Source organism: Eleutherodactylus coqui, chromosome 10 (genome assembly GCF_035609145.1).
Source record: "Eleutherodactylus coqui strain aEleCoq1 chromosome 10, aEleCoq1.hap1, whole genome shotgun sequence".
Lineage (NCBI taxonomy): Eukaryota > Metazoa > Chordata > Amphibia > Anura > Eleutherodactylidae > Eleutherodactylus > Eleutherodactylus coqui.
In genome coordinates, this window is record NC_089846.1 from 56,069,263 (window position 1) to 56,086,295 (window position 17,033).

The 17,033-nt window shown below is 39.7% G+C and overlaps 1 protein-coding gene across 1 annotated transcript in view; it reads right to left on the bottom strand.

Moving 5' to 3' along the window:
- The window catches only part of LOC136579748 (gamma-aminobutyric acid receptor subunit beta-4), a 179,921-nt gene extending 169,477 nt beyond the window's left edge, over positions 1-10,444 (bottom strand). The window contains exon 1 of the mRNA XM_066579808.1: positions 10,347-10,444. Within this exon, the coding sequence (XP_066435905.1) occupies positions 10,347-10,444 (98 nt within the window). The remainder of the gene's footprint in view (positions 1-10,346) is intronic.
- Between the last annotated feature and the right edge of the window lie 6,589 nt (positions 10,445-17,033).

Genomic DNA, 17,033 nt, shown 5'->3' on the forward strand with positions numbered 1-17,033 from the left:
GTGCTGAGGCTCAGCCAGACTAAGTGTGCACATAAATAGCAGGTGCACAGACACAGGGGAGCAAAGATGGCTGCTGGACCCTGGCAGCCTGTGTGACCGGCTGGAGTTAGAAGCCCTGCTATGTGCTGCACCTGCTAAGTGCAACCTAATCGGGCCAGGACGGCCTGATAGCGGGATTGTGGACTGTTATTTGTTCGCCTGAAGTTAAGGTTGGACTGTTTATGTTGCTGTTATAAAGAAATAAACGCAGGTCACGCCTGCTTTGGACTGCATCCACTGGTGTTCCGTCTCTAAATATCGTGAAACCCGCACGCTACCGAGCTATTCTCCCACAGGGGATATCTACATATACTGTAATACCAATAATAGTTTTTGTATCTACCAGTACTTTTAACAATAAAAACACGCTTCATGAAAAAAATATATTTTTCTGTCACTGCATTCTGGGAGCAATGACTTTTCCCCTTTTTCCATTGACAGAGCCATCTAGGTGCTTGTTTTATGCACAGCAATTGGTAGTTTTTATTAGCACTATTGTTGGATATATATAATACGTTGGTTAAGTTTTATTAAAGTTTTTGGGAGGGGAATGGGGAAAATCATCATTTTCCTCTATTCTTTTACACCATGCACTCTAATTACTGCTATATCTTTTTTCTATGAGTTAGTATGATTGTGACGATATTATATTATATATAGAGATGAGCGAACGTACTCGGATAAGCACTACTCGTCCGAGTAATGTGCTTTATCCGAGTATCACTGTACTCGTCTTGAAAGATTCGGGGAGCGCCGCGGAGCGGGGAGCTGCAGGGGAGAGCTGGGAGGAACGGAGGTAAGATCTTAAGCTCTCCCCTGCTCCCCGCCGCAACTCACCTGTCAGCAGCGGCACTCCCCGAATCTTTCAAGACGAGCAAAGCGATACTCGGATAAAGCACATTACTCGGACGAGTAGTGCTTATCCGAATACGTTCGCTCATCTCTAATTATATATCAATTTTTTGTATTGGTTTGCTATTTTTAAACTGTTAAATGAAAAATAAATTACACCAGAGCTATTATTTTCATTAAACATTACTATACTTTATTGTTATATTTTATTTTTATGTTCCACTAGGAGACAAGAATCTGTTACTATTTGAAAACTGGGTCAGAAAGAATATTGTTTCTCCTTAAGAAGAGCACCTAGAAGGTGTGTGAGGAGTTTTATAAGGTCATTCATGCTCCTCTGGGAAATTTGCAAGTGAGAAGATTGAACAGTACCTCTGTGGCGCCACCTATTGGAACACAGCATTCCTGCAAGTCAATGTCAGACTTTTTAAACAAGCCTTATAACAATGACTGGGAAGAGTAAGTCAAAGCCTGAACGAGGCTTAATAGGCAGAAACTGTTGGCCCAGCTGAGGGCATTTGTTAGGCTTTCATCTGCCATGCTAACTCATCTCTGTACCACAATCATAGTAATAGAATTGGCAGTCCAGAACAGAATGGCATCTTCAATCCTTGGGCTAATTCTCTACCCCCTTACTTACTAGCAAAGCAGGTACTTTTTAAACAGGAGTCATACTTAGGTTCTTATAGGAAAGGACATCAGACCATTTGACTTGCTCTATTTGAGGGTCACTAATGTATTTTGGACATTTTGTATAGTTTGTGAGGTATAAAAGACTTTTTGAATTTGATGAGATGACATTATGACTGACCGAGACAGTATTCCCAATGACCTAGTTTTCTTTCTCCTAGAGATATCTCTCCTACATCATCATCTCAGTGCTGCAAAGGTGTTACCTTGCCATATAGAAAATGAATGAACCTTCTTCCAATATCATAAAGAGCTTTCATTCATACAGTACTTTGTACTAGTGGCTCTAGTTCACACACACACTCATCACGGTCTGGTCGCACAAACTCTACGCTTTCTGTTTTTACAGAAGCCCTGACATATATGACAGATCTCATGGCTGCAAAAGATGACAAAGCAAAACCATTGATTTTGAATGGTTTCGTTTTCACTAGTGGGATTCTCGCACATTAACCCTTTGCAATCCAATTTTGGATTCAGAGTTTCCTAGGGGGGGGGTTTCTTTCTGCCATTATACAATGGCACCATCTGCTGGCTAGAGCCAGTACTGCGGTATGGGACATTCTGGAGAGGCCCCCGACAACAGAGCGGCCAGTAATATACAGTAAGAATACCCTGCCGGACGTCTTCTGACATCGGAGCTGTACAGCCTTCAATCAGAATGTCTTCAGACGTTCGACAGTGGATTGGAAAGGGTTAATACTCTGCATTATATTTTTCTCGCAAGTCGTTTTTCTATGTGCGACAAAGATAGAGCAGAACCATCTTCCTGTTTTTTTTTTCTTACTGGAGCACAATAGCAAGAAATTTCACTGTAAAAAAAAAAATCATAATTTGGACTGGTTCATTCATTAATACGCTCTGTAGCGATGAGCGTATTAGCGCATGCGCCTGTCTGTTTAAGCCCTGAGCGATTTTACAGATCATTTGTGATCATTTTTTCCCCCAATTGCATTCTTTTGGATCTGTGAGTATCTGTCATCCTTCATTTTATTTTGGATTACTTATTTTCCAGCTGTTTTTTGAAACTTGCACACTATGGCGCAGATTTTGAATTACCCTAGGCAAAAAATCCACTGGTTGATGTGTAACTACATTCTGTAGTGACGAGCGTAGTAGTACATACACCTGTGTGTTTTTGTGCATCCAAAGTCCCCATAGCAGTCAATGGGGAAGCACAAATGCTCATGCAGTATGCTAGCAGATGAAGCACTGCGTAATTGTGCAGGAAAAACAACACATCCTATTAGCCATATCAGTCGGTGCATCTTTGTTTGCTGCGCGCAAATGAATATGCTTTGCGCTTGCAAAAATACAATAAAATATGCTGATGTGTGCGCAAAAAAGCATAATTCATTCCACAAATATGCATACAAAGGGAGCCTTAGAGCAGCTTCACATGAGCCTATGCACAAAAAGGTTCGCCCCTGTATGACTTATTTGCACATGAACAAGGCTGTTGAGGTAGATTTGCGCATATATCTGCGTATACTGCTGTACTTTTTGCACAAGCATGGTCCGTTCACACGCGCATGACACACCCTTTCTGAGGATTTAATGACTGTATAAGCCTAATGCGGTCCGGATGTTTTCTTTCCTCCATGTTTTGCACAGTGTCACACCCTTCCCTTTACGTATTTGTGCACTTCCCATAGACTTATATGGGACTGTGCAAAAAGCAGAAAGATAGAGTAGTTCCTACTTTTTATTGTGTGCGCTAAACATGTTAATGAGAACAAACCTGTTGAAATCAATGGTTTCTTTTTTCACAGATTTTGCATTTGCAAACACGGTCGTGAGAAGAAGCTCTTAGGAAGTAAGAAAAATGGACAAGAACAAAGCATGCATGTATTTCCTTCCATTTGCAACTAATCCATAAGAATTTTAGAAAGTCAGCGAGGAGTTCTGTCACCATATAAAAAGAAGGGTCACCGGGTGGCAACTCCAAAGAGACCTCAAATGTTCTTAACAGTTAATTCTTAACAGTTACTGACTAGAGATGAGCGAGCGTACTCGCTAAAGCAAAATACTGGAGCGAGTAGTGCCTTATGCAAGTACCTGCCCGCTCATCTCAAAAGATTCGGGTGCCAGCAGGGGGCGGGTAGCGGCGGGGGAGAGCGGGGAGGAATGGGGGGGAGATCTCTCACTCTCTCCCCCCAGCTCCCCTGCTCACTCCCGCAACTCACCGCTCTTCCCCGCCGCCACCCAAATCTTTTGAGACGAGCGGGCAGGTACTCGCATAAGGCACTACTCGCTCAAGTAGTTTGCCTTAGTGAGTACGCTCGCTCATCTCTATTACTGACCAATTAAAAGGTAGAACAGGCACTAAAGAAACCAGAAGGTGACATTATCTCACAGCCTACTGTAGAGAGACTCTACATACAGAACAATATCATAATGCCCATTGGATCCAGTAAACATCCTAAAGAGTCCAAATAACATTGAACGCTCCCATTTTCTCAGGTATAAGTGCCGTCAGATATTCCATATTTCTCACATCCCATACTCTGAAAGGTAGCTTCATTTCCCTCTCACTTGGAGCTGTTTTGCAATTAGCAATAGGACACCTTGCAGCTACCAGAATATGTGCAAGCAGCCTGGTGGGCAACCTGCTGATGTAAAAGGGTGAATATTCAATAAAAACAAGGCAGGGTCTAAAGGTAGCTCAGTATGCAAAATGAGTGCTAAAAAAGCTTTCACCTCAGCCCAAAAAGTGCCTATCATAAGGCATGTCCGTTATATGTGTGGAAGAGTTCCTCCCTACGCCCCACAACGCCAACAGACATCAGGACCAGCAGGATTGCGGGCATGAAGGAGGCTTGGCGTATGATACCAGAACATCAAGAACTTCTATTGGTTCTCCATATAAACTGCATGAATGGAAGTCTTAGTCTACTTCCATACTTTGCTCCAGAGAGCTGGAGAAATAGTTTGACCCAGAAAGGCCTCCCACCTATCCATATAGCTATAACTCAGGGTGAGGGCTTTCCAATGTGTTGTATATGTCAGAAATTAAGCCCTAAGTAGAGGTACCCACTTTACGTAATAGTTCGAACGGCATAGGAGCAGAGAGGTACAAGGCAAAGACCAGAGGAAATTCTTAATGTGCAAAAAAAGAGTAATGGGCCGTAAGTGGGATTTTAAAAGTGAGACGAAGAGAATCAAAAGAAAGCAAGGATCGGGGTTTATATTCTACAACATCTGCATATCTAAATAATCCCTTCCTGAACCACGCCGTTGTGAATGTAGAAGTAAGACTATCTGGCAATAGGGGATTAAATAGCAAAGACACCATAGCAGATTTAGGCGAAATTCAAGGAAATGTCCGAGCAGATATAGACCATATAATAATTGGAAAGTCATAGCGGACAACAGTGGAAAGGTTTCTGACAAGACCATAAAAGGGAATTAGGATGGATCAGGGTGACTCAAATTTTCTCTATCACTTGGCGTATGCAGGAAATGCTACCCAAGCTGCGACTCTCCGTAAATGGGTGGCCCAGTAGTACCAAATAATATCCGTAACTGCGAGTACACTGGCTAACAAGACCGTCTTCACAACTCTTTTTCCCTAAATAAGCTGAAGCGTAGAAGCTTTAAGAGTTTGTAAGTCACACATGACATGAAGCGTTCCCTGATGCTTGACTGAAAAGTTCTGCAGTACCTTAGGTTTTCCTATTTAAGGCACTATGCCCTAGCTGTTGTAGAAGGAGCACTGCAGCCATTGGTGCTTCCATCCAGTTTCATGCACAGTACAGTACTCCATGTAACAGCACCATCCACAAATAATGCTAGGAACAATGCCCCTAGCCCATTTACATCACCCCCTAACTAGTATTCCCACTGTACCCCCAAATACAGCCAGCCAGATATCCTCCATAATAAAAAAAATTGCAAATGTCTCCCACTGTTTGTTACATGTAAGGGATCAGTGAGTGGTCACTGTGTCACAAGTACCGAGTTAATATCAATGACCGCATTGCAGGTGCAGAAGTAAAAATCTTTATTTGGTTGGTCTCACATCTGCGCTGGAACGTCCAGTTGGATATTCTGTGGTAGATCCAGCACAAAACACCGGAGGAGAAAGCACCTTTTCTTCCAGTTCGGCAATATTCGGTTCCATCATAAGACAGAGCCGTTCAGCCAGGGGATTCCCCTTTCCTGCTCCCCGAACAAAGCTGGAAAACCCCGAGCGCAGATGTGATACCACCCTAACTCAATCAAAAGCGGCAATGTTTCAACCTATTCAGTCTTTGGCAAGCATACAAAATAGAGCATAAACACCATATATATACATATATCATCAAATCCTGTGATTGCACAGTGGTTGTGATGTCCTTAATGATGATGTATAACACCTGCTAATATATATACTTTGATGAGGAAGATTTGACTGTTGATTGGTTGGCAATGAATTAATGCACTTTGTATATACTGTATATGGTATATATGCATTATTTAGTAGGCTTGGCAAAAAACACACAGGGGGATTCGCAAGTTAGGGCCACCTGAAATATCTTCTGAACGAAGTGTAGGAGAAATCTTTTTGTCACTATGGGGGTACTTGTCCCTTTCGGCCATCTTGGTGGTAGCCATCTTGGATTCAGACCAAAAAACGTCAGTGGAAAGGGATTCATGGGATACATAATCAAAGGGTTGAATCTTGTTAGAAATTGATAAGTGTAGTTATTTTTTCGATATGTGCAGAAAATTTTGAGTTTTGGATAATGTAATGTTGAGCATTAATAAAGTTATGTTAAACCATGTGGTATGGAAAACGCTAATCACATGTGTTTTCGGGTAGCAGAAAATCTATTAGGAATTCAAGACAAAATTGAGATCATCCTCATGGTCGATAACAGAAGTTCACATGAAGTGGCCAAGGCTTTCAAACAAAAGCACCCAGGAACAGAGCCTGAGAGTGCACAAACTGTCAGGATATGGATGGAGAAGTTCAGGGAAACTGGTAGTGTCCAAGGCAAACCGAGAACTGGTCATTTGAAGAGTCACCAGAAAAGCACCAGGAGACGGGCATTGGAGCAAAGTGTCAACTGTTGTAAGGATGCTCAAGAAAAATAAGTGGCACCCATACAAACAACCAGTTCTCATTTTTCCTTCGACCAGTTCTGGGTTTGTCCTTAGACAGTTTGGTAAAGAATCCCCGTCTCTTAGTGCTTTTCTGGTGACTCTTAATGAAAGCAGCTGGCACAGCTGGAAACACTGTTCAAATGGCCAGTTCTCAGTTTGTTCAGTTTCCTTGAACTTCTGAATCAGTATCCTGACAGTCCCTGCACTCATTGGCTGTCTTGCCAGGTGTTCTTGACTGAAAGCTTTGGCCACCTCATGTTGTTATCGACCATCAGGATCCTCAATTCTGTCTTGTATTCCTAATAGCATTTTCCGGAACCTGAAAAGACATGTGATTAGCGTTTTCCGTATCACATGGCTCAACATAACAACTTTATTAATACTCAACCTGACATCATCCATAACTCAAAAATGGTGGCAGATATAGAAAAATGTCTGCACTCATTAATTTCTGATTAAATTATACCCTTAAAAATGTATCACATGACCCGTTTTCCATTGACCGTTTTTCGGCTGAATCCAAAATGGCCGCCACCAAGATGGTTGACAGGAATCACTATGGTGCTAAAAAGTTTTCCTCTACCCATCTAAGTGTTTTACAAAGTTTCCTACTTGGATCTCTGCACTGTTTCTATACTTGTTTTTACACCGGCAAGACATATTTGTGGTATTTCATACTAATCGGTCAATGGGTTTGATAGCTATTACCTTGTGAAGTAAATTTAGTATCTTCCCTGAATAGTTTTGGAACGTTGTTTCTCAGTTTGTGATATAAAGAAGGGGTGTATCTCACAGGACCAGCATGGGCTAAATATGCTGAAAAGTTACTGCGGATGTGTTCTGGATTTCTTATTAAATACAGACCTCAAAGTCATTCAATCTGTACAATGATGGAAAGAAATCATTACAGCACACTTTGTGGTAGCCTATTGGTGATGACATCTTACTTCAGAAGAGGGAATATACAGATGTAAGAAAAAGTAAATGAACCCTTTGGTATTACCTGGATATCTGATTACTTATAAAATGTGGTCTTATTGTTATCTATGTCACAGTTATAGACAAGCACAATCTAACTATACTAATAACACACAAATAGTTGTACAGTTCATGTCTTTCATTGAGCACATTGAGTAAATATCTACAGTGCAGGGAGAAAAGTATGTGAACCTCTGTGTTAATGACTTAGAATCATAGAATCGTAGAGTTGGAAGGGATCTCCAGGGTCATCTGGTCCAACCCCCTGCTCAATGCAGGATTCACTAAATCATCCCAGAGAGATGTCTGTCCAGCCTCTGAACTCACCACGTCCCATGGCAACCTGTTTCACTCATTGATCACTCTCACTGTCAGAAAGTTTTTCCTAAGAGCTAATTGGTAAAGTATGTTTCAGATAAGGAGATGAGATTGTAATTATGGCCTTAACAGGTGCTTTGCCCATTAAATAAAGACACACAAAGCCTGGTTACTGCAGAACTCTCTTTCTCAGGAAATATTGAATAGTGTGATTCATGCCTTTATGTAAAAAACTTGCAGAAGACAGGTTAAAGATATGTATGAAGCTGGAAAAAACATTACTAAAGACATGGATGTACATCAATTAACAGTTAGATAAATTATCTACAAAGGGAGAAAATTCAGTATTGTTCCTACTCTCTTAAGGAGTGGGCACCCTGTTAAAATTACTCCAAAAGCACAATTGGCAGCCCTAAAAATGGTGAGAAAGCATCCAAGGGTACCAGCAAAAGACCTACAAAAGATTCTACAAAGTGAAAAAACTCTGTCAATGTGAGCACTATTAGAAAAACACTCAATAAGAATGTCATCCAGGAATGGACACCATGGAGAAGGCCACTGCTGTCCAAAAAAAAAACACTGAAGCCAATCTCAAATTTTCCCAAGATCACCTAGATGTCCCACAATGCTTCTGGAAAAATGTTCCATGGATAAATTAGACAAAAGTGGAACTTAATGGCACAAATACAGAACGCCATACTTGAGGGAAAAATAATGCTGCAAACTAAAACCACAACTTCATCCCAAATATGAATCATGCTTTGGGGCTGTTTTGCTGCGTTGGGACCTGGATATCTTCTGATCATTGAGGGAACAGTGAGTTCTATGATGTATGAAACCATTTTACGGGAGAATATAAAGACAGAACTCAAGCTGAAAAGACATTGGGTGATGCAACAAGTCAATGACTCTAAGCATACCAGTAAATCAACTAAAGGTTCAAAAAGATTTATGTTTTCTAACAGGCAAGTCACAGTTGTGAACTTAACCGTATAGAGATAATGTGACTTGACGTAAAGAGTGTTGTGAACGCAAGGCATCTCAGAAATATTGATGAACTGAAACACATTTGCAGGGAGGAATGGTCCAAAATTCCCACTCAGCGTTGTGCAAATCTTATTTGCAGCTACTTGATATGTTTGGTGTAGAAGATTACTGCTAATGGGTGATCTACAAGTTCATTTACTTTTTCTCCCTTCATTGTTTACTCAGTGTACTCAATAAAAGACAGAACAGCAGAACTGTTTGTGTGTTATTAGTTGAAGTAGATTGTGTTGGTCTATCATTGTGACTCCGATAACAATCAGATCAAAGTAGAAATCCAGGTAATTCCAAAGGATTCACTTACTTTCTCTTGGAACTGTGAGCATACAGATAGATTTGTTGCACCGCAAAGAACAAATATCCTATATACAAGCATGTCCGTTTGTAATGCAATATTCTCATTACATCCCTGTAGATGAGAAATAAAACTTTTGTAAATAAATACTGTAACAGAGAGCCATTCTCCACTGGGTAATAAAGTCATTGTGCTACTATGGCATTCCCATTCTGTTCATTGCAAGCGCTAAGACATGTTAGTACTGCAATAGTAAAACAGTGTCCTACATAAGGATGCATAGAGGTTTACAATGATATAATTAAGCTAATCTGTAGGTGTCATATGTCTACAACAAGGCCCCGTTTCCCTCAGTATCAAATCTACTTTTGCTCCTCCCCTTACAGTGCTATTGCAGAACCAGTATATAAGCATCTAATGGCTTTTGTCCACCGCTTGTGTAAACTTGTATAAACCAGTAAAGCCAAAGCATTAGCAACAAAGTATCTGTTTCCATGCAACATTTATATGTTTATGTTATTCATCATCAAGTAATATTTGATACAATGTGTCTCCCCTAACAAAACCATCATCTCTATCACACTAGCAACCATTTTCTTCAGTTATTCCCCATTTTCTCTTTAGAGTATACTGATAATTTCCCTAATTTAATCTTTTTCCCAGGCAAATGCCTGCACAGCACTATTGAGCAATAGCCATTAACATATTCTGAACAATCATTTTCATACATATTATCCACTGGAATGTCTAAATCCAATAACACCATTCCCTTTACTTAAATGATCCCCTGGCCCACACTTCTTTCTCCAATAGCCCTCCACCATAACTCTTATTCATCTCACGTACCTACAGTACTTCCACCTTTGTCCTTTGTAGTATCCCCTTAAATAAATCACCTTTTATCCACCAATATCACGACTTCACCATTCATTTTTTTAAAGCCTTCTGCTAGACACTTCTAGTAGCCTGGCTCCCCTGTCCCTATCAATATATCATTTTCCTTCCATTTCTGCACCCCTCCCACCTATCCCAATCATCTTACCTTTGTGCTGAACAGACTAGCAGGAGGGTAGCCAAAGCTGAGAGAATTGCTCCAATCCAGCTCTCTCTCCCCAAACTCAACATTTCCACCTGGACCATGGAGTGGAGAGGGGTTTTGGATGGAGGGGGAAAGGGACGGGGGGGTGGGGGAAGACTCAAAATTCCTTTGACCCCCCTCAATAAAAATCAGTGCAAAAGCCAAATTTCAAAAAAAAGGAATAAAAATAAGATGAATCCCTCCTTTATTAAAAAAGGGGGTATCCACTCCAGATGTTGCGAGCAAAGAATAGGGTGAAGAGCAATTGTGGAGGCTAATCCTTTTTCTTCCCTGTAACAGAAAAAACATGAGAATCCAGAATTCGCATCCAGAAGATGGGTGGATTGTGCCTTTCTCAGCCTCTTTTTTTCCTCCTTTTTCTTGCCTATTCCATCATCTGCATTTTGTTCATGGCTCCTGCAAGCCAGGGTGATAGGGGAGGGAGAGTGATCTAGGTAGCAAATTGGGATCTCCCCTTTTTTCTACCTTGCTGCCCCTTTTTTTAGTAGTTGCTAGACTTGAGGGGGGGTCTGTGTTTACCCCCTCACACCCCCTCCTCTGTCCTTTCTTCTGTACAGGAGGGGGATGAAATGAAACAGAAATGGTAAAAAAAATAAAGGAGTGGGGGAAAGGGTAAGCTTCAGTACAAGGAAGAGGAGGAGGGATGCTCCATTATATCTGCTGCAGCAGGATCTGACTACTGCACATTGTATGGAGGGAGGGGTGAAGGAGGGAGGGAGCCAGAGAAGAGAGGGGGAAGAGATAGAAGGAGGGTGGACAGAGAAAACCAGGGGAGTGAAGAGAGAGGAAGCGAAGGAGGGAGGCAGGAGAAATAGGGAAGGAGGGAGAGAAAAAATCTCTGGGCACATTGGAATTCTGACGTCATATGTGACAGTTTTAACCCTTTGCTAGAGGAATCTATCCTCCTTTCTCATAGGGAAACTTGTGGTGTAGATAGAAATGAGAAGGGGAGGGCTGTATGGTGCAGGGGAGCGCTGTCCTAGGTGCTGAGCAGCTGAGCTCTCCAGGGTGCTGAGGATGGCAAGTGAGAACGTGGAGATGAACGGGAGGTGTCCTCTCCAATGCTGCACATCACCGGCATCCCTTCCACCTGCGCAGCACACTGCCTATAGACACCAGCCCTCTGCCCTCCCCTCTCCCTCCTCCGTACTGTAATATACATGGGGCTCGCACCGCTCACGGGCTGATGGATTCACAACAAATATGTTTTTATTGGAAACTCTTCAATAAACCCTTCAGTAAAACATACAGCTGACAAGGTATGGTGCACCGAAATACGGTGTAGGTGCTGTAGTGCTCCTCTCTGCAGTACTGTTACCAGGTGAGGGATGACACAGGCAGTACTATGCCTACGTAGATGGCTGCCCAATACTAGCAGGGCATTGCTCTTAGACATTCGTGGACACTCAGCAGTTCAATATATTCAGAATTCAATCCACATTCTATATACAGTGACTGGATTTACTGAGTACATTATATATACAGGACACTGTGGATGTACATTAATATACTATATACACTGAGTATTTTACATATACTGGATACTGTGGCTGTACACTAATATTCTGTATACACTGAGTACATTACATATTCTGCACACTGAGGGTATACAGTAATATACTAAATATACTGAGAACATTACATATACTGGATACTGTGGGTGTACAGTAATATTCTGTATACACTGAGTATATTAGATACACTTGATACTGTGGATGTATAGTAATACACTGAGTACATTATATATACCAGATACTGTGGACATAAAGTAATATTCTGTATACGCTGAGTACATTACATATACTGGATATTGTGGATGTATAGTAATATTGTGTATACACTTAATAAGTTATATACTAGATGCTGTGGATATACAGTAATATTCTGTATATGCTGAGTACATTACATATACTGGATACTGTGGATGTACAGTAAACCGTATACACTGAGTACAAAATATATATACTGGATACTGGGGATCTACAGTAATGTTCTGTATACACTGATTACACTATATATTCTGGATACTGGGGATGTACAGTAATATTCTGAGTACATTAAATATACAGGATACTGTTGATGTACATTAATAGTCTGTATACACTGAGTACCTTACATATGCTGGATACTGGGGATGTATAGTAATATTATGTATACTCTGAGTACATTACATATACTGAACACTGTGGGTGTACATTAATATTCTGTATACACTGAGTACATTACATATACTGGATACTGTGGATGTAAAATAATATTCTGTATACACTGAGTACATTATATGTACTGGATGCTGGGGATGTACAGTAATATTCTGTATACACTGAGTACATTATATATTCTGGATACTGCGGGTGTACAGTAATGTTCCGTATACACTGAGTACATTACATATACAGGATACTGTGGATGTACAGTAGTCTGCATACACTGAGTACATTACATATACTGGATACTGGGGATGTACAGTAGTCTGTATACACTGAGTACATTACATATACTGGATACTGGGGATGTACAGTAGTCTGTATACACTGAGTACATTGCATGTACTGGATATTGTGAATGTGCAGCAATATTCTGCATACACTGATTAGATTATATATACTGGATACTGGGGATGTACAGTAATATTCTGTATACCCTGAGTACATTATATATACTGGATACTGTGGATATACAGTATTATTATGTATACTCTGAGTACATTACCTATACTGAACACTGTGGGTGAACGTAAATATTCTGTATACACTAAGTACATTACATATACTGGATACTATGGATATACAGTAATACTCTATATACTCTGAGTAAATTATATATACTGGATACTGGTGATGTACATCAATAATATGTATACACTGAGTACATTACATATACTGGATACTGTTGATGTAAAATAATATTCTGTATACACTGAGTACATTATATATACTGGATACTGTGGATATACAGTAATGCTCTGTATACACTGAGTACATTGCATATACTGATACTGTGGGTGTACATTAATATTATGTATACACTAATTACATTACATATATCGGATACTGTGAATGTACATTAATATTCTGTATACACTGAGTACATTACATATATTGGATACTGTGGATGTACAGTAATCTGTATACACTGAGTACATTGCATGTACTGGATATTGTGAATGTGCAGCAATATTCTGCATACACTGATTAAATTATATACACTGGATACTGGGGATGTACAGTAATATTCTGTATACACTGAGTACATTATATATACTGGATACTGTGGATGTACAGTATTATTATGTATACTCTGAGTACATTACATATACTGAACACTGTGGATGTACAGTAATATTCTGTATACACTAAGTACATTACATATACCGGATACTGTGAATGTACATTAATATTCTGTATACACTGCGTACAACACATATACTGGATACTGTGGATGTACAGTAGTCTGTATACACTGAGTACATTATACATACTGGATACTGGGGCTGTATAGTAATCTGTATACACTGAGTACTTTACATGTATTGGATATTGTGGATGTGCAGTAATATTCTGCTTACACTGAGTACATTACATATACAGGGTACTGTGGATGTGCACTGATGTTCTGTATACACTAAGAATATTATATATACGAGATACTGTGGATGTAAAGTAATAATCTGTATACACTGAATATATTGTATATACTGGATACTGTGGATGTAAATTAATCTTTATACACTGAGTACATTATATATACTGGATATTGTGGATGTATAGTTATAGTCTGTATACACTGAGTACATTACATATACTGGAAACTATGGATACACTGAGAACATTATATTTCCTGGTTACTGTAGATGTACTTTTATATTCTGTATACACTGAATACATTATATATACTGGATACTGTGGAAGTACATTAATATTATTCTGTATACACTGAGTGCATTGTGTATACTGGATGCTGTAGATGTACCTTAATAGTATGAATATATTGAGTACACTGTGGCTGTAGATTCATAGTCTGGATACACATAGTATACTGTGGCTGGACATTCTATACTGTATACTATGCGTATATTTTTAACTGGTTATATACAATGTTATAAATTGTGTATATTATATACAAATAGTATCCTGTGGCAACCCTTTACATATACTCTGCACTAAAAGAATACTGTGGCTATACAGTGAAAATACTGTGGCTGTGTATTAAGTATAATGTATGCAGTATGTATACTGTGACAGCACATTACATATACTATACTAAAAATTATGAGGACATTATAGTACTGTAGCAGTGCTTCTGGTGGCACATCACACATACAGTAGCTTGATTACCCCACAAGACTAACACAGCTTGGCTCCTCCCATAGCAGTGATATCACCACAGGTCCGTCAGCTCACCGGATCTCTTTGGTGGTGATAGGTCAGTGTGTTCTGTCAGGACTGTGGAGTTGTGTAGGAAATTATAGTACCAGTGTTTCTGGTGGCGCAATGCGCCACACAGCTCTACTACATAGTACATGCACACACAGAACTCTACTACACCCCACACATCACACACACAGCTTGGCTCCTCTTACAGCAGTCCTTTAGCCCACCGGATCTCTGTGGTGGTGGTATGTCAGTGTCTTCTGTCAGGACTGCTGAGTTGTGTCTTGTGAGATAATAATGGCTTAGTTGTATTCTCATTTTGTTATTTTTGCCCTACTCTTCCAATAGCCCTAACTGTGTTGTTCTTCTGTAGGTCAGATTCTGTGTTTTATATATGTTGTAGGACCTTTGATGACATCACCAGGGGTGGAGCATAAGAATCACACACATACATACATAAAGACAAGTGGTCGTTAGTAGTTTGATAGTCCTATATCTACACCTTCATATTCTGTAAATTCACATTCCTATTCTATATCTACACATTCATATTCTGTACATCCATCTCCCTGATCTGTATCTATAGTCCTATATCTACACCTTCGTATTCTGTACATCCATCTACCTGTTCTGTATCTATAGTTCTATATCTACACCTTCATATTCTGTACATTCACATTCCTATTCTATATCTACACATTCGTATTCTGTACATCCATCTACCTGTTCTGTATTAATAGTCCTATATCTACAGCTTTGTAATCTGTATATTTGTCTCCCTGTTCTGTATCTATAGTCCTATATCTACACCTTCATATTCCGTACATCCTTCTCCCTGTTCTGTATCTAAAGTCCTATATCTACACCTTCATATTCTGTATATCCGTCTCCTTTTCTGTATCTATAGTCCTATATCTACACCTTCATATTCCATACATCCTTCTCCCTGTTCTGTATCTATAGTCCTATATCTACACCTTCATATTCTGTATATCCGTCTCCTGTTCCGTATCTATAGTCCTATATCTACACTTTCATATTCCGTACATCCTTCTCCCTGTTCTGTATCTATAGTCCTATATCTACACCTTCATATTCTGTATACCAGTCTCCTGTTCTGTATCTATAGTCCTATATCTACACCTTTATATTCTGTATATTCGTCTCCCTGTTCTGTATCTATAGTCCTATATCTACTCCTTCATATCCTGTACATCCGTCTCCTGTTCTGTATCTATAGTCCTATATCTACACCTTCATATTCTGTACATCCTTCTCCCTGTTCTGTATCTATAGTCCTATATCTACACCTTCATATTCTGTATTCCAGTCTCCTGTTCCGTATCTATAGTCCTATATCTACACCTTCATATTCCGTACATCCTTCTCCCTGTTCTGTATCTATAGTCCTATATCTACACCTTCATATTCTGTACATCCGTCTCCTGTTCTGTATCTATAGTCCTATATCTACTTCTTCATATTCTGTACATCCTTCTTCCTGTTCTGTATCTATAGTCCTATATCCACACCTTCATATTCTGTATACCAGTCTCCTGTTCTGCATCTATAGTCCTATATCTACACCTTCATATTCTGCACATTCACATTCCTATTCTATATCTACACATTCGTATTCTGTACATCCATCTACCTGTTCTGTATTAATAGTCCTATATCTACAGCTTTGTAATCTGTATATTTGTCTCCCTGTTCTGTATCTATAGTCCTATATCTACACCTTCATATTCCGTACATCCTTCTCCCTGTTCTGTATCTAAAGTCCTATATCTACACCTTCATATTCTGTATATCCGTCTCCTTTTCTGTATCTATAGTCCTATAGCTACACCTTCATATTCCATACATCCTTCTCCCTGTTCTGTATCTATAGTCCTATATCTACACCTTCATATTCTGTAAGTTCGTCTCCCTGTTCTGTATCTATAGTCCTATAGCTACTCCTTCATATTCTGTATATCCGTCTCCCTGTACTGTATCTATAGTCCTATATCTACATCTTCATATTCTGTATACCAGTCTCCTGTTCCGTATCTATAGTCCTATATCTACACCTTTATATTCTGTACATCCTTCTCCCTGTTCTGTATCTATAGTCCTATATCTACACCTTCATATTCTGTACATCCTTCTCCCTGTTCTGTATCTATAGTCCTATATCTACTTCTTCATATTCTGTACATTCTTCTCCCTGTTCTGTATCTATAGTCCTATATCTACACCTTCATATTCTGTA